This window comes from Thamnophis elegans, chromosome 7 (genome assembly GCF_009769535.1).
Source record: "Thamnophis elegans isolate rThaEle1 chromosome 7, rThaEle1.pri, whole genome shotgun sequence".
NCBI classification, from domain to species: Eukaryota; Metazoa; Chordata; class Lepidosauria; order Squamata; family Colubridae; genus Thamnophis; species Thamnophis elegans.
In genome coordinates this window covers 44,274,804-44,298,962 of record NC_045547.1, presented here as the reverse complement: position 1 = coordinate 44,298,962, position 24,159 = coordinate 44,274,804, and the positions used below count along the sequence as shown (strand labels likewise).

The 24,159-nt window shown below is 36.1% G+C and overlaps 1 protein-coding gene across 5 annotated transcripts in view; it reads left to right on the top strand.

Annotated features, from left to right (window-relative positions):
* Nucleotides 1–24,159, top strand: part of NAV3 (neuron navigator 3) — a 165,884-nt gene that overhangs the window by 56,382 nt on the left and 85,343 nt on the right. For 4 of the 5 annotated variants that reach the window (XM_032222049.1, XM_032222050.1, XM_032222048.1 and 1 more), the window contains 3 exons: nt 12,878–12,986; nt 13,902–14,285; nt 22,665–22,784. In XM_032222049.1, the coding sequence (XP_032077940.1) occupies nt 12,878–12,986; nt 13,902–14,285; nt 22,665–22,784 (613 nt within the window). Of the gene's footprint in view, nt 1–5,735; nt 6,277–12,877; nt 12,987–13,901; nt 14,286–22,664; nt 22,785–24,159 lie in introns of those variants that run through there. The other variant, XM_032222051.1, reaches the window with a different exon arrangement.

Below are 24,159 nucleotides of genomic sequence, written 5' to 3'. Positions count from 1 at the left end.
AGTATATGAAATTCTTGGTACTCTCTGAGCTTCATGGCTTGCTTGTAAATATTTAATCTCCTAACTCAGAGTTCCCCAATATTTCCAGGTTAGGATTTTAGGAAATGTTTTTTTGTGGGGTGCAGATGCATGTGTTGCTTGCATGAGTGGGACCGGGATCACCTGCGATGCTGGTGCAAGTGCGGCTATGTGCACAAATGTGCACGTGCACCAACTGGCCACTCACATGGCCTGGTTGCAACTGGTAGTGGGCTGCAGCCCACAAATTGGGGATCCCTGGCGTAACTAATCAGTATGAGATGTTACCTCCATATGTTACACCTGAAGTTTGGGGAAGTAATAGCATAGTGACACAAGTGAAAACTTTCACCTAAATCAGGCAGATACATTTTCTAGAACTTAGTCTCTAGATTCCTATTTACACAATTATAAAAAAGAATTCTGCAGAAAAAATATATACAGAATTATCAAGAAATGAGAAAGTTCTATATGAACAGAGGCTAACTTATATTTGGCTTTTAGTGTTGAAAACGCACTACATATGACCACAATAGATTGTAATAATTTGTAGTGTGAAAAATTAGATGTTATTCCTTTTATATTGTACTAGGATTAGGGGAAACTAAACAGTAGCTTTCAAGACAGAAATTAGCAAGAGGAGCTATTATTTTCAAGCTGTGTTTGTGAGTTTCCATGGAGATCTGCTTGGCGTTGTGTGAAGTAGGTTGATAGGCCTTTTAAAATGGATTTAATTTTTTTTAAAAATCATTTAAATATTTTGTGTCTTCAAGTTAGTAATTTTATTAATATGTCTGCATATACTAGTATGCTAATATGTTAGGATTTCAAGTTATTTCCAGTGGCATGTAAAATATAAGAATGAAATTTGGAAAAAAATAGGAATTCAATATATCTATCACAATTACATTTTGGTGGATCTTTCAACCAAAGATCCACCAAATGCTAAAAGTTCTACCAAATAGAAACATTTTGTCTTGAGTTTACATCTAATCTATTTATCTATTATATATACATACATGCAAAGATATATACGAAAAATTATGTAATGTGCATATAAATGTGTCATAAATGTAAAGTTGACACCCACACTTTTTATTTCAGGAAGCAATTTTTGTTATATATTCTTTATATGAAATTACATTTTAATCAGATTAAATCTGCAAATTTACCTGGAGGACACATTGCTAAACACCATGAGTTTTATTTGTTAAGTACCCATGCATAGATTTGGGTACATAGATAAGGGTGGACCTGTAAATGGTTGGCAATCACTTCTTTTCCACCATTAGTGTTTATATATATTTTCTTCTTATACACCAAATTCTATTATCATTGAGTTTGTAGTGACTTAAGCTCAGAAGCAGCTGGATTTTCTATAAAGATTGTTCTCCATTGGTAATACAAGGGTGGTCTAATCTAATGTGTATCAGTAAAATCTGATTCTCCAGTCTGATTCTGATTTTTTTAAAAACATATTTATTTAAAATTGCTGATAACTTCATTAAAATTTGTTCTAATTGGCCAGACTTTTTCCACCTATACAGCTAATATAATTTTTATATTTAGTTTAAACAAATAGTCATCAGCCCACCATCTGAGTTTACAAATATGCAATGTGTTCATAGAAATTTGCATTACACACAAAATGTCTAGATATAAAAGTGTTTACAACACTCCCGTGAGTACTTCATTGCCACACTGAAATGTACAGAAGTCATCAGTCTATTAGGCTATTGAGAGAGAGACATCACTCTTCTTTCTGTAATGGGTTTTCCATTTCTGCTCCAGTCTATCATAGAAAGTGTAAAAAAGAATAAAGGACTTTATAGGAAGCTTATTACTACTTTAGTGATAGTGAGATGTTCAAGGTAAGTAGAAATTGCTGGAGGTAGGAAACAGATGTCTGAATCAAGAGACTAGAATGTGAAAACTTTGCTAAAATAGGTTGATTTTTACTTGAACAGCAGGTTGCAAATATCCACATGTGGTATCTAATGAACATTGTTTTTTGAATAGTTAACTTATGAAATAGGTGCTTTTTATGTATATGAATATTTCATCATTAGGGAATATTTATTATTGTTTACTGTTTGTATGCATATTGTCATGCTGATTTTGATATTATCTGCAGGGTTTTTTTGTTGTTTCTTGAATAAATTGATGTGCAAAAGCAACAACAAATAAAATGTTTAGTTATTTGGCATCTTACCATCAGGATAATGGAATTCCTCATGAGATATCATTACTTCTGATGACAGTCACGGTGGATTTAAACATTCCTGCTTTCTTAAAATGGACGTACCATAGTGGATGCAATGTTTAAGTGTTCTTATTCCATTCATTTTATCCCAGGCAGCGGATGCTATGTTTATAGTCCACCATGAAAGAGACTTGAATGGTGACTTGGCCTTTTATTTTTTCAACAGTGAAACCTCACTTTAATAGACCACTTGGGGGAACAGGCTATCAGTTCCTGTCCATTAAATCCAAAAGTAGATCATTTGCAGTGATTGAAATCATTTGCTAATTATATCATATTACATATTACGCTAAATCATTTGCATAATTTGATCATTATACAGATGATGTAAATAAAATGCATTTCAAAGTTAGCATATGGAAATTATCTAAACAATTTCCTGTGTATCAAAAATATCCATAACTTGGGGGAAGGGGTGAGATACTGATTTTGACTCTTGTCTGTTAAATCAAGTCTATGGATGGGAGCTGTGCCATTTACATGCTCTGTGAGTAGTCTTTAATAGTGGACTGATGCTATGCATTTTGTTTTTACTTTATATATTAAACAGTTTCTCTCATTATATTACATGGCTTAAACGCATTAAAACATAAAGAAAAGAACTGACTGTTTTGCCTACTGGTTTGCACAGAATCCACCCATGGTTAATTGACCCTGACTTTTCATGAGCCTAGTATCTGTGTCTCTGTGTATGAGAGAGATGGAGAGGGAGAGCGGGAGGGAGAGGGAGGGAGGGGGGAGGGAGAGATAGATAGACAGACAGACAGACAGACAGACAAATAGTGTGTGTGTGTGTGTGTGTGTGTGTGTGTGTGTGTGTGTAGATGTTTGTAATCCAAGGTCAAAAATAATTTCTTCTATACCTTGGGAAGATAAGTTTTTTTGTTTTTTAAAAGGTTTTGCATTTGTATTCTTTATTGCTTCAGTTCTTTAATTTACTACTGTGCCAGCACCATTGCTCAATGCCTGACTACTATAAATGAGTGTCTATTTAAATATTATGCTATGCAGTTATATTCTCTTATTTGAGAAAATATGCTACAGTTTTGTGTAGTTAGCTATTATTTATTCAACCCAGACCTGTGCATGTTCATGCGTGCAGCACTATTTTAGATTAAAGGCAGTATTCCAATAATATATAAGTAAAGTCTAAGGTTTCTTGAAATGCACTTGCAAATTCTTTTTTAAAGCTATTTAGTGGTCAACTTAGGTCATATATTTTCTTCAAAACAAGATGTAATTTGTGTTGTAAATTACCCCCAAAATAACAAGTTTTGGTTAATTACACATTCCTATCTTTTATACTTGCCAGATGGAGCTCTAATTGTGCCTTTGTACTGCAGATAGAGAGAATGCTTGATTAGGACCTATAAAATTATTTTTTAAAAAAAATATTTGCAATAGTTCATATATCTTGACATAAGCAACATGCTACATTTAGTCATATATTTTATTTAAAACATTATGTGAGTAACAGAACAAAAGTTATAGCCTAAATAGAATAAGATTACTTCTTTGAGCATGCTGTCAGAATAGCTGCTTCAAATGTTCTAAAATTCTCTGCAAGGAGAAATCCAAAACAATTGTCATTTTGGAAGATATATTGCATTTTTTTGAATTATGATTGAATGCAATTGATTCCTAAACTAGTTATTTCATCCAAAGTGTATAACGTGCATACAAAAATATCCATGAATTATATATATATGATTTTCTGAATTATTGAGAATTAATTGCTTCTCCCATCATGTTTATTGGAAAATTCCAAGTTCACACATTATTCCTAATATCTTTAAATCAGAAATTAATTATTAGAGTCAGAACTAATCAAAGTGCAAAGCATGGTTTAAGCAAGGTTTAAATAATGTTTTAAGGCCGAAGCTAGCAACATAGAATATTCAGTAGAATAGAGATTTATAATTGTACCTGGTCTGAGATTTGGAAGAAATTTGGTACATTCTTCATATTATAGGCTAGGTATATATATGCACCTTGGGCTGAAACCATTTTTTGTGTGTGTGAAATTACAAAATTTTTCAAGAAGTTAATGAAAATTCATTTCTATATCTTTTTTCATTTGTAGGAACATTTTTATTAGTATTATTTTTGTTCTGGCGGTTTTGTATATCTATGGGTGTGGCTGAGTGTTACAAATGTATTTCAGCTTGTCATATAAGATTTCATTTTAAATATGTGCTAAAGACTCAAAAGTAATCTTAAATCACATATTCATCCTTTCATATTTCATATCTCATATATCTGTGCAGTTTTAAGCTGCAAGATTAAATTTTGGAGAGAACTACATTCTCTCTTCTCACGGTACCTTTATGCACATATATTTTATGCAAATATGTATAGTTTTTTTCCCCTACCTAAGATTTCTACTTTGGGACTTGGTAGTCAGTTCCATCTATCTGATTTTTTTCAGCAGATTCCAAAAACTTGTTTTTTCTTAACATTTCTAATTATTTTATAATGAATCAGAAATTAAAAGCTTTACTGTATAAAAGGAACAAAATCTCTTTCTCTTTCTAACATTTCCATATAAATGGATATTGCTTTTTTCTCAAATTCTCTATTATACTTTAGGAAGAGACTTTTTCAGTATATTGCAAGATTCAAAAGCCACTTCGACTTTAGCCAGGAAAGGAAGGAAGGAAGGCATTCCAGGGAGCATTAAGTTAATGTTCATCCCATTTAGCTTGTGCTGTATCCTTAAACTCAGGATTTGTAGAATTGCAGAGGGTTGGGTCCTTCTGTTTTAATTTGCCAAGCTGTTTGCTGCCATGGCAGCTAGCAGCATTCACTGCAGTTACAGAGAACAGCCATAGATCTGGGAATGCACGTTGAATACTAAAATGCAAGGAAGCTTTAACCGAGCTTTGCTTCCTTGGTTAATTTGGGTCTTATTGAGCTCTGATTTGCTTGGCTGCACTTGCTTTTCTATCAGCCATCCAAAATAAAGATCTGCATGCAGGAATCAGTCATGATCTGGTGAGGGAGCCTGGAAGAAGACGGTTGTCGGCACTTGCAGCTTACTTTTGGATTTCAGAAAACAGCAGCCACAGAGAAGGATGCAGTCCTATCAATCTGAAGGAGAATGATGATTGGATGATAAGAAGGAAACATCACTGGCTTTTATGTTTATTTCTGTGCTGGAGTAGATTGTTTAAGCAACTATCTTCTGCTTGAAAGAAATGCCTCTAAAATGATTATAACATTGTAGATTAACAGGACTGGAAAAGACTAGCTTAGTATGAAAAGAACTGAAATGACTGTGCCTGTCTAATCCTTAATAGCCTGCACTCTGGAATGCTTATGCTGTGCTTTTTTGACACCGGAGGAATGAGGAGCTACAGGGCATGTAAAGTGGGTACTGCTGAAAGGTTAGTTCTATTACTCAAAGGTCTTGCCTTCTCTACAGCTAGAAATGTGAAATCTAATTTGTGTTGAGCCTTTGGATAAAACTATGCGACGATCTGCTGAACTTTCAGTGTTCAGAGGCAAGGATGCAAGAAACAGAGGTGCTCGTCTCCAGAAACAGAAATCTCTGACTAATCTTACTCTCCTAAATGAAGCTGAAAAAAGGAGATCTTCATCCAGAGAAAACTGGTTTGGCAGTGCCTCCAAGTCTAGCCAGGTTCATCATCAGTCAGAGCTTGGAAGTAGAGGCTTACTTTCTAAAGCACTTTCAAAATCAGCACACTCCCTTTACCATGCCAGCAACAAGTCACCATGGGAAATGGAAGAACTACCACCTGTTGGACCCAGAGCCTCATGCAAAAGGCTCAGAGGATACCTGGTTGATGAAGCTCTTCAAGGGGAGACAAGCAAGTTGGGTGAAGAAGATGTGTCCTTTAAGTCAAAAATTACTAGCCAAAGCTGGGTGGTGGAAGAGGAAGGTTGTTTACGTGAAGGAACTGCACAGCTTGATGAGGATGTTATAAGAACAATGCTTGGAGACTTAGAACAAGCACTTTACAATGATTATTTGGGTAAGTTAACTTCTGTTTGACATGATAAAATAGTTACTAAGCAATGATGTATTGCATGGAAGAGACTTGGTTAATAATAATCACTATTCTTTTACAATATACTTACAACACATTACTGTCTATATAATATGATGAAGCAGGGTGTAGCACATTCTTTTTTTCTGTTAGATGCACAGACTTCATTAATTAAAAACTTTTTGGGATTTTGAGGCCATGCCAGCGATGACACACAATTTTCTTCTTAAAATATAGCTATATGAAACTAATCTTGAAGCAGCAAAACAGGAAAAATTTAGCAATTTGATTTCTGTTTGATCTTGACATATGTGAGTACTTGACAGTCATGCTAGCTTTCCCTTCTACATCAATTGGGGAAGGATGGTATGAAGGTGCCTCCTTGGTTTTTTGCTCTAAATATTAATGCGAATTCTATCTTGTCAGAATCACTGCCAATTCATTCACAACTATTTTATTCTATATTGATAAGTTTCCATTTAATTAATACCAAATTTTAATTATCAAACTTACTAAAGCTTTTTTATTTAGGCAATATCATAGTTTGCCTTCTAGTCTACTTTCAAAATATTTAATTCAAAAATAATATCCTGTGTAATGTCATTAAAGCAGAATTTTGCGTCTGAATGCTTTACCTCTGCTATGACTTATCAAAAATAAGTGACTAAAGCAGTTCTAGCTGAAAAAAAAATCTTCAAGGCATAATGCTGCCATCACCCTGCTTCACTGTGGATATGATGTACTTTTGGTGATGTGCAGGATTGTTTTTGTCCCAAACATACTTTTGGGAATTATGGCCCAAAAGGTCAACATTGATGTCAGGAGACCATAACACATTTTCCAATGTGTTTTGTCAGATTTGATGTAGGTCTTTTGCAAAATAATGTAGTCAGGCTTGGATATGTTTCTTTGTAACAAGAAGCTTCCATCTTGCCTACTTCACAGCCCATTCATATGAAGAATATGGGAGATTGTTGTTGCAATCAGTTCTTTCCAGAAATTCCTCAGCTCTTTTAATGCTGCTGTAGGTCTCTTGGTAGCCTCTCCGATTCTTTATCAAATTTGGAGGGACATTCAGTTCTTTGTAATATCACTGTTGTGCCATATTTCCTCCACTTGTTGATGACTACCTTCACTGTGTTCCATAGTACTGTGTATCCAAAAACTTGGATTTTTTTTGTATCCTTCTCCTGACTGATACTTTCAAACAATGAGATCCTGTCAGATCTGCCATTGCATTGCTTCAGCCCTGCTTCACTTCAATGGCATCCTGCCATAAAGGGAGGAATATGGGGATATAGGGGATATAGGGAAGAGCAGAGGCGGGTTGCTAGTTTTTTCACTACTGGTTCAGGCGCACTCCCACGTGCATGCGACTGGGTGGGAGGGCAGAGCATCCTGCCTTCACTACTACCAGTTTGGCCGATCCTGACCAAACCGGGAGCAACTCACTTCTGGGGAGGGGGATGACAGAATGACAGAATGAACTAGAGGTGCCCGGCTGGAACAGAGCCTGGAAGATCCAGGAGCACAAGTGTGAGAGCAGAATTCAAACACCCACCAAATGGCGCCAAATTTTAGGGCTCTTACCAAAACACCTAGTTTGAATACCATTGGACATTTATAAAAGGAGCAAGCGTGGGAGGGCTTAACAGAAGGAAAAAGCACTGGGTTTACATAGGAATATTCAAATCTTGCTTTGCTTACTCTGTTACCATCTGTTACCATCTTTAGTAAAAAGATAGATTTCAGTACAAATGAAATAGAGGGTCTTTCTTTCCTAAATGCCCAAGTTGGGACAGCCCTGACAGATCCCTTTGCTCCTTGTAAGCAATTTTCAAACCACGACTTTGGCTGGGAAAGGCAACTGAATAAATGTCAGACAAATCCTACTGAATATTACATGGTCTTGGTCAGAATAGCTTTAATTATGGCTGATGTGTACCGGCTACTATGTAACATTAGTCTGAATGTGATTGGTTAATTCTGAATGCAGCCATGGAAGGGTGTGTACACATATGCATCCATGACAGTGTACATTTTTATTATTTTCGCCCTGAAGATTTATGTTTCTTTTTCAACTGAACTGAAGTGATTTATCTTCTGTTTTTTTTTTACATCTGAAAACCCAGATATTTAAAAGGTATGTGTAGACTTTTTATGTCAACTATATGGAATTGCACATTATATTTGCAATTAGGTTAGGATGTACACATACAACTACTATATCATTTGGATAGAGGGCAAAATACAAACATAAACAAAGCTGTTTATTCTGTAGTCATGTATAGTCATATAACGTTGAAGTCATCCACATCCATATGATACAAAAGTGTCATTTTATTAAACATTATATTTATAATAGGTCCATGCTCTCTAAAAAAAATTAGACGTTCAGAAAAAAATGTGCCAGAAAAAACAGAGATTGGACCTGTTTATTGCTAATATGTAGGAGAAGGAAACAAATTACAAGAGGGCAAATGTTTTTGCAGGTTCAAATATCCATACATTTTTGCTTTTGAGGATTCATCTTCTATTTGTGCAGGAAGAAGATTCCTGTTAAGAAAATATCAGCAAATGAGATAAATTCCAGGATACAAAGATGCAAGAGTAGAGCATATAAAATGCATAATCATTCCTCAGTGTAAACAGATTGCTGTCGGGCATGAAAGACCAGGTCAACAAGTGAAGGTTTAATTAAACTGATTGATTGTTAAATGACTATGAACAGGAATCTTCTCAACCAACAGTCTGCATCTGGTTAGAACTAATAGAAGTAAATGAAAGATCTTCATCTGGGATACAGACAAATTAGCTAAGGATCAATGGGACTCAAGGGGGGATTGGATTTAATTCATCTGTGACTATGGAGGGATTCTAAGATAATCACTCTTTTCACTCCATCCCCAGGTTCTGCTGTTCCTTGTCCTAGAAGTGCAAGCACGTGAACACTAATTGTCAATAACTGTTTTAAATAGTAATTATTTATACAAACATATTTTTATTCCAGAATGGTTATGAAAAAGTCTTCTTTCTGATGTTTCTATTTTCACAGTGTTTTCAAACAAATCCTAATCCCTATCAATAGCATGTTTTACTATAAGAAACATAATTTTGATCTTAAAAAGAGCAAGATTATGATAAAGATTACCTATGTTAAGGCTATTTAATCACCTACAGAGAGAATTATGTGGAAATTTAAACACCAGCAATTCCACTATACATCCTTTTAATTAGAAGACATGGTGAATCCCCAGTCATATACATTTTTTCATGTTGCGAAAACTTGCACAAACTATCTTTAATAAAGATAGACCACATTAGTGTTTCAATTCTATTAATTAGAAGTATTTTATGTGATAGCAGCTGAGGGCATCCAATGACATGCTGATAAGCATGTTAGTTAAGTGTTGGCTGAATATAATGAAAATTATGTGAATATATGGCTGGCTCACAGTTTATTCTCAAAGAGCTCCCATCAACTATTTTTCATCAATCTGGAATGAAGACCAAATTTAAGTCCACAGTTATCAATTCCCAAGACAGATTTTCAATATTACAATATTTTTTATTAATAATCAGATAAAAAGGTAAAGGGAACTTCTCAATTTTCAAAAGTTGCAAAATTGAATAGGATTAGCTTATATTGTGGAATAAAAAATAAAATTCAAAGCAATCTTGACAGGTTGGAGAAGTGGATTAAAAGTAACAGAATGAAATTTTAATAGAAACAAATGCACTAGACTGGGGCACAGTGAAGTGCACAGATAATAGTATTTGCAATGAAGATATTGTCATAGCAGTTAATTGCAAAGTGAGTCAGTATCATAAAGAATGAATTTCCAAATCATAAGAAATATTTTCTCGATTCTATTCTGATTTGGCCACATCTATCTTGACTAATGGATCCATTCTAAGAAGATTCAGTGAAATTACAACACATTTTGAAAAGGAAAATGGAGATGATTAGGGCTTTAAAAACTATGCCCTAAGGATGATTGACAGAGCTAGATAACAGTACTTTTAGCCTTGAACAAAGACGATGGTGGATAGGATAACCATCTTCAGATAACTGAAAAAGGTCACATAGAAAACTATCAAGGCATCATTTGCACCCCAAAGCACAGGACACGGAATAATAGATTTTAAATTATCGAAAGATAGATTCCAATAAAATATTAGGGAAAAATAATAGTAAGAGCAGTCTGATGGTGGAGCCAGAAGCTTTCTTTCATTGGATATATTCAGGTGGATGCTAGACAATCATATGTATAGTATGCTTTAATCTGGATTCTTTCACACAACTAGAGGAGTAGACTCAATATTCCTTTTCAAATCTGGGATTCTAAAATAGAAGAAACAAATCTACTCAGACTTTGTGTGAATTGTCCAAGGTTCTGGTTTCATGCTTTCAAATTTCAGATTATGTGATTATCCAGACATGACTGTACCTACTGTTATTACTTCTGATCCAGCTATCTTTTGAAAATAACTTTTGTGTTAAAATGATAGGAAAACCTTATCCTGTGGAATTTTGGGTGCTTGTGATACATCTCCCAAAATACAGGAATTTAGTGCAATGTTTTGTACCCAACGCACTGATATATAGGTTATATAAGCCACAGTATTTATTATTTTTACAGGCTTTATTTATATAGCATATAAATGCTTCAGGACTCCCCCCCCCCCTTTACATATATCCAGAGCAGAACAGGACAACTCACCACAGCCAACTTGGTGCAGTCAATTCATCGCTGCCAATTTGCCATGACCAACTTGATGTGGCTAATTTGTCACAGGCCAACTTCCTGTGGCCAACACACTGCAGGGCAATTCAACATTTTTTTAAATTATTTAAAATAATTAAAAATATTTTAATTTTCGTCATTCACATTTTATTTTGTCCCTCCTTTTGCATCACTTCTTTAATGATTCTACTCCACCATTTCTTCAATATTATGTAACTTGTGAACGCCATGAATTGTTCTGTAGTGAGTTGACTGTGGCAACTTGGCCATGGCGAGTTGGCCACAGTGAGTTGGCTGTGACAAGTTGTCCTAGACCCTATCCAGCACATGGGCTCTCTGAAATCTGCCAAATCTCAATATGTAGAAAGTGTCTATAAACCTGACACATCCATGCAGTATAAAGTGCATTCAAGGTTATGGCTCTACCTACAAAACACCTGACACATCCATGCAGTATTCTTTGGCAACCTTTTTGGAAGGGGTTTTCTCTGTTCTTTTTCTAAGGCTGAAAGAAAGGAAGGGCTCAAAGTAACTCAGGGGGTTTCCATACCCAAGGCAAGATGTCACATTTTCTTCCTTCTAATAAAACACCTTAACCCTCCCCTAAATTGGTTCTTAAATATCTTAAATACTCATACTATTTCTAGTAAAATGTTTTTTTTCTTGATCTAGAAAGTGAAAAAAATCATATTGTTGTATATAACTGTTTATTGCAATCTGTTACTTTATTAATCTATTAATTACAGGAAAATCTATAATTTTTATAGACACTTTATGCCAATTTCACTACTATAAAATTACAGTTGATTCTCCATTACATAATCAGAAATAGGTTGGACGCTTTGGACAAATTACTCTAGCCAAACATCATTATCTTGATAAACAGAAATAATATTCCATAAATGTATATAGACTTTTCTTTGCGACATTTCTATATGTTCTTAAACAATATCCTGAAAGTCAACTGACTTTCCCCGCCAACTTTTTTTTATTGAATTAAATTTACTTGGCTTAAAAATACAACATACAGAAAGCTTGACTTTTAAATAGGTTCATAGTATTTAGAAATACTTTATTAGTCCAGCAATAGAGCAAAAAAGCAGAAAAGTATGAGAAGCAGAAGAAATAAGTGAAGGTGCATTCAAGGTTATGGCTCTACCTACAAAACACTGAGGTAACCATATGCACTATTTCATCCTTATCAATACATTGCAAACTTAGAGTTTTAATGAAGTTCTACTTTCTACTCAGACAGCAACCAGAGATTCATGAAATAAGACTTTCTTCTATTTGAAATGATAAGTAGATTACAGCAGGATATATAAAAGATATAATAAAAAAATATGTTGTAAATCAGAAATACACTTATGCTATTGATGCTGGTGGCTGTGATGATGATACATTTAGGCGTTGACTGTAAAATCATCATAATTCTGGAAGGCTTAATGAAAATAAAAGCAGAATGAAACCATGAAGCATAGGCATAGCTTTGTTTATACTGTGATTAGATTGCTGGCTGCTTAGAATACAGTAACAGTTTATTCTGATTTTGGATAGGAAGGAAACAAGAAAAATAGGAACAATCAGTACTCAAGCAGGAAAGTCTTCCTTATCTCTTTCCTGTCCTCATAAGCCATTAGTTTCAATACTATATACAATTCGTTTATAGATGTGATCTTAATTTATATTATTCAAACTCAAGATTACTCTTATTTTTATGCATTTTCATCATGGTTTTGATTATAACATTGGTATGTTCTAGTTCATACTTTCTTGCACATATATGGTATGCTTTATGTATTCATATTCATATTCCTTGGTTGGTTGGTTGATTGCAGGAGAAGATCCTGAAACAAGAAGAATGAGAACTGTAAAGAATATAGCTGATCTGAGACAGAACTTGGAAGAAACTATGTCCAGTCTTAGAGGAACTCAAATAAGCCACAGGTATTGTTTACTACTGCAGTTGGACACATGGAACAATAAAACAAAAATAGTGAAAAAGTGTATTGTCTAATCAGAATCTTCAGAGTTTCTTTATTTACTGAAACAAAATATAAATTGTCTTTAAAATCCGAATAAAATCAACTTGTATAGCTCCTATTTAAACAATGCCAATCAATAATTGTGCTCTATCGATGAGGCCATTCTGAATGATAAAACATTGCCTGTTACTTGTAATTTGAATCTTGCCACTTGGGTTGAAGTAAACTATTTTAATAAAATTTAATCTTGAGACTGTTTAAGGATGGAGAAAGCAGGTCATTCAAAGGATTTGTTAATGGTAATGACACAGTTGAGTGACACTAGTTACCATATTCTATTAAGAATATTGTGCTTATCTTTATTTAGAATGGATTTACTGAAACAAATGGGAAATATTTCAAACTTAATCTCATTGACATATTGCAATGAAAACATAACTTATATTAATTTTACCAACTGGTATGTATGAGTGATTCATTACATTTTACAAGGAAGTCCCTGGTTATTTTTTTTAAACCCTCCCTTTTATTTTACAGTATTTTATCTTTTCTACTGGCATCTTGTCACTGCATGCCATTTGGTGAACATTTAACATTTATTTTCCATTACAAGGTTCATTTTATTTTATTTAAATCTTATATATTAACATGGTTTTATCTCAAAGCCCACCATTGCTAAAAATATGGAAAATCTGAGAATGGAAATTGGCTTGTTTCAGAAAAATGTCAGCCTTAGAGTGACATGTTTAAAAACAGGTGCTATTTTTCCCCCTAAGTCATGTTTATTTAAAAGTAGAACTTTCCTTTGTCTACCTTTCATCCCATATGCATAGAAATATGGACACCATGGTTCAACAGTTTTTGTTTTGCTTGACAGCACACTGGAAACAACATTTGACAGTACTGTGACAACTGAAGTGAATGGACGAAGCATTCCTGGCTTAACAAGCCGATCTTCTCCAGTGACCTGGAGGCTTGGACAAGCTAGTCCTCGACTCCAGGCAGGTGATGCTCCTTCCCTGGGTGGAGGGTACCCTCGCAGTGGTGCTAGTCGCTTCATCCATACTGACCCTTCTCGATTCATGTACACCACACCTCTTCGTCGTGCAGCCATCTCTCGCCTTGGGAACATCCCCCAAATTGACATGGGTGAAAAAGGAAATAGTGACCTGGACATTTCCTCTGATGTTGATGTTGGAGGGTACATGAGTGATGGGGACATTCTTGGGAAGAGCCTTCGAGCTGATGACATCAACAGTGGGTATGTTTTTCTTTTTTGTAAAAATGAGATTACAAAGAATTCTGATTTTTTTTAAAAAAGTAATTCTCATTCATAAACAGCAAGGAATGTGGCAAGCATCTGAAAAATATGGTGAATTCGTTCCCAGCTGAATTAGAACTATAATAATTTATAATGAAAGTTATTAGCAAAAATAAATTAACTAATTAACTAATCACATATTTTACTGTTTAAAGCTCATTTGAATTCATGTGAATTAAATTAGTTGATTTAATTAAATTATTGTTATCTTCAGCCCTTTTTTCTTGTTAGACTCTCTTATGGAGGCAAATATACAACATGATTTTCATGTTTAATTTTCTGATGCAGATAAATATACATGGCTCACTCTTTGTTAGTTTTTAGAAAGGCCTTGTCTTCTTGAAGACTTTTATTATAATGGATTTAAAATCTTAAATGATATGGCTTGAGGTTTTATAGCTTATGTCTTGTAAAATTGGTTATCATTTAGATTATACATAAAATTTGAATGATGAATATCATGAAGATAATAAAAGAAACTTGTCTTGTAAAGAATATGATATACACCTAACAGAAAGGAGCCCACTGCTTCTGTGAAATAAGACTCTTTGACAAATTGTTTACCCTTAGAAAATGTCTCCTAATGTTCAACCATAATCTGCCTTCCTGATTTTGAAATCCATGATTCCATGGCTGGCTTTTTGGAATGACACAGAATTTTTTGTCTCCATAGTGTTTTTCAGACACTTGAAGATTCTGCCATATTCTCCTCTATGTCTTGTTATTATCAAAGTTAAACTTGTATAGTATCTTTAATATATTTTATATAATTTAAATACTAATTTCCCAATACTTTATGATTGCTTTTTCTGAACCTATTCCGATTTGTTTAATTCTGCTGGACAAAATGTTCAATGTAACATCTGTGAGATGTTATCTTATTTGCTTAATATATTATTAAGCATTACATACATATTATATATGTATAAAGAATAGTTACGATAATGTTAGAGATGTGTTGATACATGTCCATGTTTTCCTGAAAATAAGACAGGGTCTTATTTTCTTTTGACCCATGAAATATGGCCTTGGCCTTATTATCAGGGGGGTCTTATTATTTTGGGGATGCAGGAGGTGGCAAGCATGGGACTGCATGTCCTGTCACCCCCCATCACCTCCCCTCCCTGTTCTTTGCGCCGACCGAGCTGCCGTCCGGCATTGCTCCGACATGTCCCATCACCACCCTGCATCGGGTTGGGCTTTCTTTGCAAGGGGGACAATCTGGAGAGCAAGAGATTTAGGAAGCCTGGACTGGCGTGGGGCAGTTTCTCCAGTGAAGCATCTGATTAATCCTCAGGGCTGAGCATTTTGCCTCCTCTCTGCCCTGGCTTGGAAGCTGCAGAGGAAGCCTGCCATGCCCAGGCTGGGGGGGGGGAGAAGAGATGGCAAGAGAAGCCATGTCTTGCTCCATGCCTCTCACTTCTCCTCCACCCCACCTGCCACCCCTCTCGCTAAAGAGATTGTGGAGAAGGGAAGCATCCTGGATTCTGTTAACATTGGGGCGGGGTGGAAGGAGTTGGGCTGCAAAACACAGTTCCTACCCAAGACTTGCAGCTCCATCGGGTTTCTCCCTGTTTTGTCCAGGGAAGCACCCTGTAAAAAAAAATATTGTGGGTTCAACTTTTTACTGTCACTTCTCCTCCCCCCCCACACACACACCTCACTGGGCATGGCAGGCTTTCTCTGCAGCTTCCAAGCCAGGGCAGAGAGATGGCGAAGGGCGAAATGTTCACCCCTGGGGATGAATCAGATGCTTCAATGGAGAAACAGCCCCATGCCAGCCCAGGCTTCCTAAATCTCTTGATCCCCAGATCATCTGCCTTGCAAAGAAAGCCCACCCCGACACAAACATCGCCTCCAGCCACCTCTTCATCCTGGTGAAACTACATTTTGAAAGGATGATCTGCAGGGGGGGAGATTTCCTCTACATTGGCAGTGGTGTCTCCTCACAGGGCTTCTCCCGATGTCCCAGGTGTGAAGCAACATCCCATAAAGGAAGGCATGGAAATCCATACAACTGGGGATGTCGGAAGAAGCCTTGTGAGGAGATGCTGCTGCCGATGTGCAGGAAATCTCCCCCCCTCCACCTTCAGATAGTCTTGTGGGCTGGCCGGAGAGATCTTCAATGAACTTTGCTCTGTGTGTGTCTCTACAGGTGGCAGCGTCAGCAGCATCTCCTCGCAGGGCTCATTCTTCCTTCTCTCTGGTCTGATTCTCAAATATTTTCAAGCAAAACACTGCCAAGAGTGGGAAGAATCTCTTCTCCCTCTCTCACCAAACTTTGCATGTAGGCATAACGTTTCACAAAGCTCCTTAATCTGCAGCTGCTGGCTCCCTCACTTTGTGTTTTTTATACACATACCAACATACCCACCCTTCCTGGTAATGCCGTTTCCCACTCCCAAGATTCCATTTCCGAGGAAAGAAGAGTGCTGGGGCTGCACTGTACTTTCCCCCCTGCCCTGACTCCTGTCAGCCTCAACTTTGCTCCTGAAACCCTGCAGGCTGTTTCTCTGCTTGAGTTCAGTCAAAGGGGGGGGGGGAGCTGAGAGCAAGGGCGAGGTGAAGCTGATTGCTTCCCCTTTGCCTTCTCTCCCAAAAGCAATCTCAGGCGCAGCCATTTTTGCAGCAGGAGACTCAAGCCAGCCTTCTGAAGTGTACTGTAGCAGCAGCTATCCACAATTTTTTTACCTTTATTTCGTCTCGATCCACGTGGCTCATTGGGCCAAGTGGGTCAGGATGAAATAATGATAAAAAATTGTGGATAGCTGCTGCTACATTACACTTCGGAAGGCCAGTGCAAGGCGTGTCGGGTGCATCACTTGGCCTTCTGCTTTTGTGGCCGCAATCAATGGCAAAAGCAACTGCACTTGCCAGAGGCCACAGCCTGAGCAGCAGCAGCAAATCAGCTATTTTTTGAATGGCAGCCGGATCAGCTCAACTGATCCGATTAAGGAACCGAGAAGTGCTGAGGTAACCGGGGAAGGAAAGTGCTTCCTCCTGTACTTGCCACAGCACCCTTTCACTAGGGCTTATTTTCAGGGGAGGGTATATATTTACACCCACCTCGAAAACCAGGCCTGGCCTTATTAGCAGGACATGTCATATTTTCGGGGAAACATAGTACATTTTTATAAAGATCTTTAAAATGCAAATTATTTGTGCTGAATGTTAATTTGATATATCAGGAATATTATTTTAAAAATTAAGATACCAAAAATCAGGACAGTTATTTTTACTGGGAAATTAGAGTGACTCACTGCAAGTTAAAATTAGAGCAAGGAGATAAATTTGTGACTTTGGTAAATAGTTTATGATGAGAATATAAGAAAAAGATTCTAAGAGGTGTGAATATCTGTAGCAAATTGGTAATATATGTTCCATTAAGATGGATAAATATTGCTCTTACTATAAGAGCATGCTTCTACTTATTTTTTTATATGTGAGTGAGAAGTGGGAATGACAGAAGAAACATGAAAGTAAGTTTCTGTGGAGATTATCAGTCATCCAGGTCATGGTTGAATCAAAGGTGCTTTTTCAAAAGCCAATTGGACTGCTTTTTTCTTGAGGAAGAAGACATTTTCCTTCTCATTCAAGAAGCTTCATCAGTTTGGGCAGGATGGTGGGAGGGATCAGTGGTGGGATTCAACCAGTGTAACAACTACTGCTTCATGCGTAGACAGTCCGTTTAGAAACAGCTCTAAAACTTACCTTCTACTGAAGTCTCGGTGAGTAAAACAGCTGAGGCGTGGCAATCGCTATGCTGTGCCTATCAGCTGGGCTTCAACAAAGGAAATATAGGACAGACTCACGCAGGTGTGGGTGGTCGGGCCCAGCTGATCCTCAGAGCTACTGGTTTGCCAGAACCGGTCTGAACTGGTAGACTCCCACCTGTGGGAGGGATGGAAAGATTGGTTCTGACAGGAATTTGGGGTGGGGAGGGAGGATTTTGAAGGATCATATTTTTTGCAGTCATCTGGTCATTAGCATTATCCCTGAGAAATCTTAATGCCACATGGGGGTTTATTGTTGCCCTCAGCGTCATCTATTTCAGAGTGCATGGGGGTGGGATTTTCTTGAAACTGTTGAAAGGACTGTGTTATAGACAAAAGATAGGTGATGTCTTATATGACGGCTGCTCGATGTTAACATAAATGGCCTCTTTTACACTTCTTTCAAACATTGTGGATAAGGAGGACCATTGGTTTGAAAGAGAAATAAAAGAGAACATTTATGCTAATAGGATAATACTACTGCTGGTATAGTATTTTTTTCATGACCACTATGGTATTATGGCTCAAATATTTCTATAAATCAGAATAGGGAGAGCAAAATGGATATGACAAAACAGATCAGTGAGCCTTTAATTTGCACATGACCACCAAATCTTTCAGAAGACTAAATAACCATAATAAAATTAATTAAATTAGTCATGTACTAAATAGCAACATTTATGATTTTTTTTAAAAAACTTTCAATAGTGAGGTTGAAGCAAGTTCATAGTTTCTTCACTTGGAATATCATTTTGCCATCTCATAATGCTATAATGTCCTTCTTTATCTTGGAATATAAAATAAAATTCTAAGCAGGTACAATGTACTTTTTTGGTTTGTTTGAACCAAAATTTGTGATAGTTCAAATAGGGGCAATCAGCTTCCAGAGAATTGGTTAAGTCTTCAGAAATCTTTGAACAAGTCTAGGAATCTCCAGAATTTAGCAGAAAGGGTTTTGAGCAATCCCAAAAATTTCACATTAAAAATTCCCTATATAGTCAGGGTTGATTCAAAGCTGAAATCTAAACATTGTAAATCATATTGAGATCCAATTGAGTTATGCAAAACTTATCTCTAAGTAGACCAGTTGAGAACTGAGTTATATTTGTACTTGTTCATTGATTCCAAGCTCTGTTTTGACATTTAGTACGTTCAATGGATTAAACAGCTAGTGAGAGCAAGTACAGGGAAGCTACACCTCCATATCACTGGACATGCATTGGCTTCTGAAGATCTTAAGTGTTGACACAGGAGGAGATACAAAAACATGCACTCAGTTGTGAAAACCTTTGCATGAATTTTCATCTAAATGTGCTTTGAATTCATTGTGGATGTTAACTTTTATTGCACAAATATTTGTAAAGGATGCAACAATTTGACTGTTTGCAAAGTGTGGCTTATGTATGTGCACGCCTTAATCACACTAAGACTAATGTTTCCAAAAATGTTCAGCCCTTATATAATCACAGCCCCCTTGTAATTAATTTAAGTAAACCCTGTTGACAAAGATAAGTCTGAAAATAAGCCAGACCTTATTTTTAGAATACTGTAGAAGTTTGAGAAAAGGAAGTCTGCTTTAATGAATAGTGGGGTGATGCTGTGTTTTTTTTGTGTGAAAAATATAAATACTTTTTCAAGCATGCAAAGCCTACTTACTTTCTTCTCAGACTTTGCAGATGATTTTGTTGTAGATAAATTCTTATTAAATTAATATGTAAAACTTGCTGTTTTCTTCTATAACTGTAATTACTTTACTCTAAGACTGGTTTGTTCAAATCTAGACAAGTATTTAATTTTAGATTCCACCATTTATCAGGACATGTATCATAAATTGGAGTAGTAGATGCTATCCCTGTATTCCTAGGGTTCAGGCTAAAAAGGGAGGAAAATCACTGATCTCACTAGCCTGAAGTCTCACAAGTGTCACTCTTGACATTAAAGCAAAAACATATTGAAAGTATTTTTAAAAAGTGGCAGCTTGAAGAAGAAGGTCGATTGCTGATTTTTGTTGAGTTCTTTACTGATAGTAATCCTTGACTAAAAATGTAAAAAAGTATTAACTGGTTTATCAAAAGAAAAAAAATTAGGTTGCCTTCCTTGAATAGAAATGATCGAAATGGCAGTGCTCTTAGGTAAAATATTTTTAAAGTACTGCTTCCATTTTATATTAAATAAGAAAAAGGCCTAATAAGCACTAAAAATATATGCTTCACCCAAGCATGCCAAACCTTATCGCTTTCATTCCCATTTTAATTACTTTAAACCTTGAGGACAATCATCCAGGAATAATTAAGAATTAATATGAGAAGGTTCTCTGTTTCATATGTGTAGCCTCTTAACTAAAAATGTGGCCCACCTGAGACTAAAGTACCTTGAACTCTTAAATATGATGTTCACCTACTTTTTCTTAATTTATAATTCTATTAAAATGGAAGCTGCAATAGTTTTACCCACCTTCACCAAATGGCAAGTATATTACAAAATAGTCTTGTATTTCAGAAACTGCAGATTTCTGCTAGAATTCATATTAGGCATACAGGCATACAAATATGTTCCTAGCATGTAGGGGTTCCTCTGAAATGTCTAAGAAATGGCACTAAGCAAAAATGAGCTTTTCATTGATCTAGCGTAAGAAAGCAAATGAACAGTAGCTTACTTTAGGCTAGTAAACCAATGTTTGAAATCACTATTTATTCTTTGTTTATGGATTGCAAATGTATGATATGTAAAATGCACATAGTTTATATCTAATATCCTGGTTTATTCCCAGTTTGCTTTTCAGTAATGTCTAGGTTCTGAACTGTTCACAAATGCAACAGAAACTAAAGATTGAAAAGTAAATAAAACATAGGCTAATAAACCATGACTATTTTTCCCGAGGTTTAGAATTTAAGAAGGTTATATTGACATCAGATTAGAATCCTAGCTAATCCTACACACTGTATCATTGTGACCCTACACATAATAACAAGCTTTGGTAAATTCACTAGGAATATATCATATGTCCTGATCACAGCAGGTACAAAGAGGATACAAACATACCAGTGGAGCCATAATTCTATCCTCTCCTACCCTTGCAGGATGTATGATAACGTATCCATGTATCCTCTGAAACGCATATCAGTTTTGTGAATAAGGCCATTTTAATTAGAAAGAAAATGCAGTATCAAATCATAAATATTTTGTCCTTTTGTGATGTAACTGGGAAATAAAGAAGAGGGAAGTAAGATAGCTTATAGTAGAAAAAATATGTATCCTTTTAGCTGATTATTTTCTGCATGCATCTGGGAGGGAGGGAGAGAGAGAGAGATAATATGAATAGAACTCATCAAATTTACAGATGACACTAAGCTTGCACGAATAGTCAACACCCCAGAAAACAAGCTTAGGATTCAAAAAGAACTCGACAGACCAACAATGGGCCCTATCCAACAACATGAAATTTAATGTGGAGAAAAGCAAAGTTTACACCTAAATAGGAAAAACCAAAGATACTAGTACAGATTAGTTGAAACCTGGCTCAAAAACAGTAACTGTAAGAGAGACCCTGGAGTCCTAGTGGATGATCACTTAAACATGACTCAGCAGTGTGTGGCAGCAGCCAAAAAAACCTAATAAAATCCTTGGTTGTATAAACAGAGGCATAGAATAAAAAACATGTGGAGTATTTTTACCGCTTTATAAATCCTTGGTAAGACCACATCTGGAATGCTGCATCCAGTTTTGGTCACCACATTACAAAAATGTTGACACTTTGGAAAAAGTGCCAAGAAGAGCAACTAAGATGATTAAGCACCTCCATACAAAAACATATGATGAATGGTTGCAGGAGTTGAGTATGGCCAGTCAAGAGAAAAGAGGAAATGATAGCAGAATTCCAGTATTTGAGGGGCTGCCACAAAGAAGAGAGGGACAACTTATTTTCCAAAGCACCAGAAGGCAAGAGAAGGAACAATGGATTGAAACTACTCAAGAAGAGAAGAAATCTTGAATAAGGAGAGACTCATAATTGGGAGGACAATTAACCAGTGGAACAGCTTGCTTTCAGAAATTGTAGGTACTTCATCACTGGAGGGTTTTAAGAAAAGACTGGACAACCATCTATTGTATCTGAAATGGTATTAGGGTCTCCTGTTTGAGCAGGAAGTTTGGCTAGGCAATCTCCAAGGTCCCCCCCCCAACTTTATTCTGAGAGAGACAGAGACAGACACAGAGACACAGAGACAGACAGACAGACAGACAGACAGACACACACACACACACAAACACACACACAAAAATAACACACATATTACTGTTAGGTTATGACCCAGAGAAAGTAACTGTGATTAGCATATTTAAATCTATATGGGATCTTAATTATAGAGATCTTATTTTATCATTTGATTTAACAAGGTTCACTCTGATGAAGATTACAGTATAAACTGCAAGCAACAAAAATATTACCTTTAATTCATATCGATAATAGTTGAGTGGTATAGCATAAAAACATGTCTACAAGTTGTAGCCTTTCCTACTAATTTATTTTTATATGTATTATTTTTAGTTACATGACTGATGGAGGGCTCAATCTATACACAAGAAGCTTGAATCGAATTCCTGACATAGCTGCCTCTCGAGATGTCATTCAAAGAGGAATTCATGATGTGACAGTGGATGCAGACAGGTAAAGCTTTCTTTTTCAATACCAAAGATGTTTGGGAAAGTTATTCAAGGCAATTAATTTTCAGATATGTAAATATTGGGATCAGTAGCTGTAGGTTGGGGAGCATTAAAAATAATGGCAACAAAACCTAAGTTGGAGCTGGACAATTATTGAAGAGAATTGTGTATTCTTGAAGGACATAATGCCTTCTCCTCCCCCAAATCTCTTGTATCAACATCCACCAGACTTTCTATCAGAATGACCAATAATTTTGTGATTTATCAAGTGCTGCAAATAAATTGGCCTGTAGAATACAAAGGCAGAGCAGCTGCCTAGCAATAATGCCAGCATTTAAGAATTTCTTCTTGTAAATCAGATGGTGATTAAAACTAACAAATTTCTGCATAACAGGATTTGTGCTATAATTTTTATTTTGTATTTTAGACTATTTTCTGCTTTGTGCATATACTGCAGATTATGATGTCCTTGTGCTTGTGGAGTGCAGCCCAATGGCTAGTTTACAGTGAGATTGTAGCCTTCACATTTCAATTCATTTCCCACCTCTTGACAAAGTTCCTATGCCATCTGCTACAGCAGGGAGAATTTGACAGTAGTGCCAGCTTCAGCTCAGACTAATCCAAAGTGAGTTTTTCATCCAACTCACGATCAAAAAAAAATGTCATCAAAAATGTGAAATATGAGTCCATGTTTAAGTTGTTAAATAATGTCTGAACTCCATCAAGCCCCCATTAGTACAGTATTTACTTTAGCAATAGACGGATGTATTTTAGCTAGCTAGGGTAGAACAAGACTAGGTGGAAGGTTCACAGAGGGTGATTCCCATCTGAAATAAGGAAAATTTTCCTGGCATAATTGCTATTAAGGAATGGAACATCTATCTCCTGGAGCCATGGGTTCTCCATCATAAAGATTTTTAAGAAGAGGTTGATCAGCCATTTGTCTGAGATGATACGAAGATTACTGCCCTCAAGATCCCATCCAGCCAAGGGATCTGTATTTACCATGCATATTTTCTGTTGTTTTTTGAATGGCTCCCCGCCCCCAGATTTTTACAACCCAGTAATAATGTTTCTTTACAATATGCTTCTTCTGCACTTATAATTTGGACTTGAAACTTGTATGGAATAGTTTTCGGACATTGGAAAAGAAAGACTCAGACATTTCATAGACAAGGAAAAAAATGATTGTGTGCTTTAATAATCAAATAAACTGGCACTAAAATCATAAGATGTTAATTTGCTTTAGCTAAAATCTTCTTTATACTAAAGCTATTTATTTTCTGGACCAGTCCATGCAGTTGCCTAAATATATTTGCATTAGATTGCAGAGGAGTTGAGCAAACAGTCACAGAGCTACAGGTGAATGCAAGCAAATC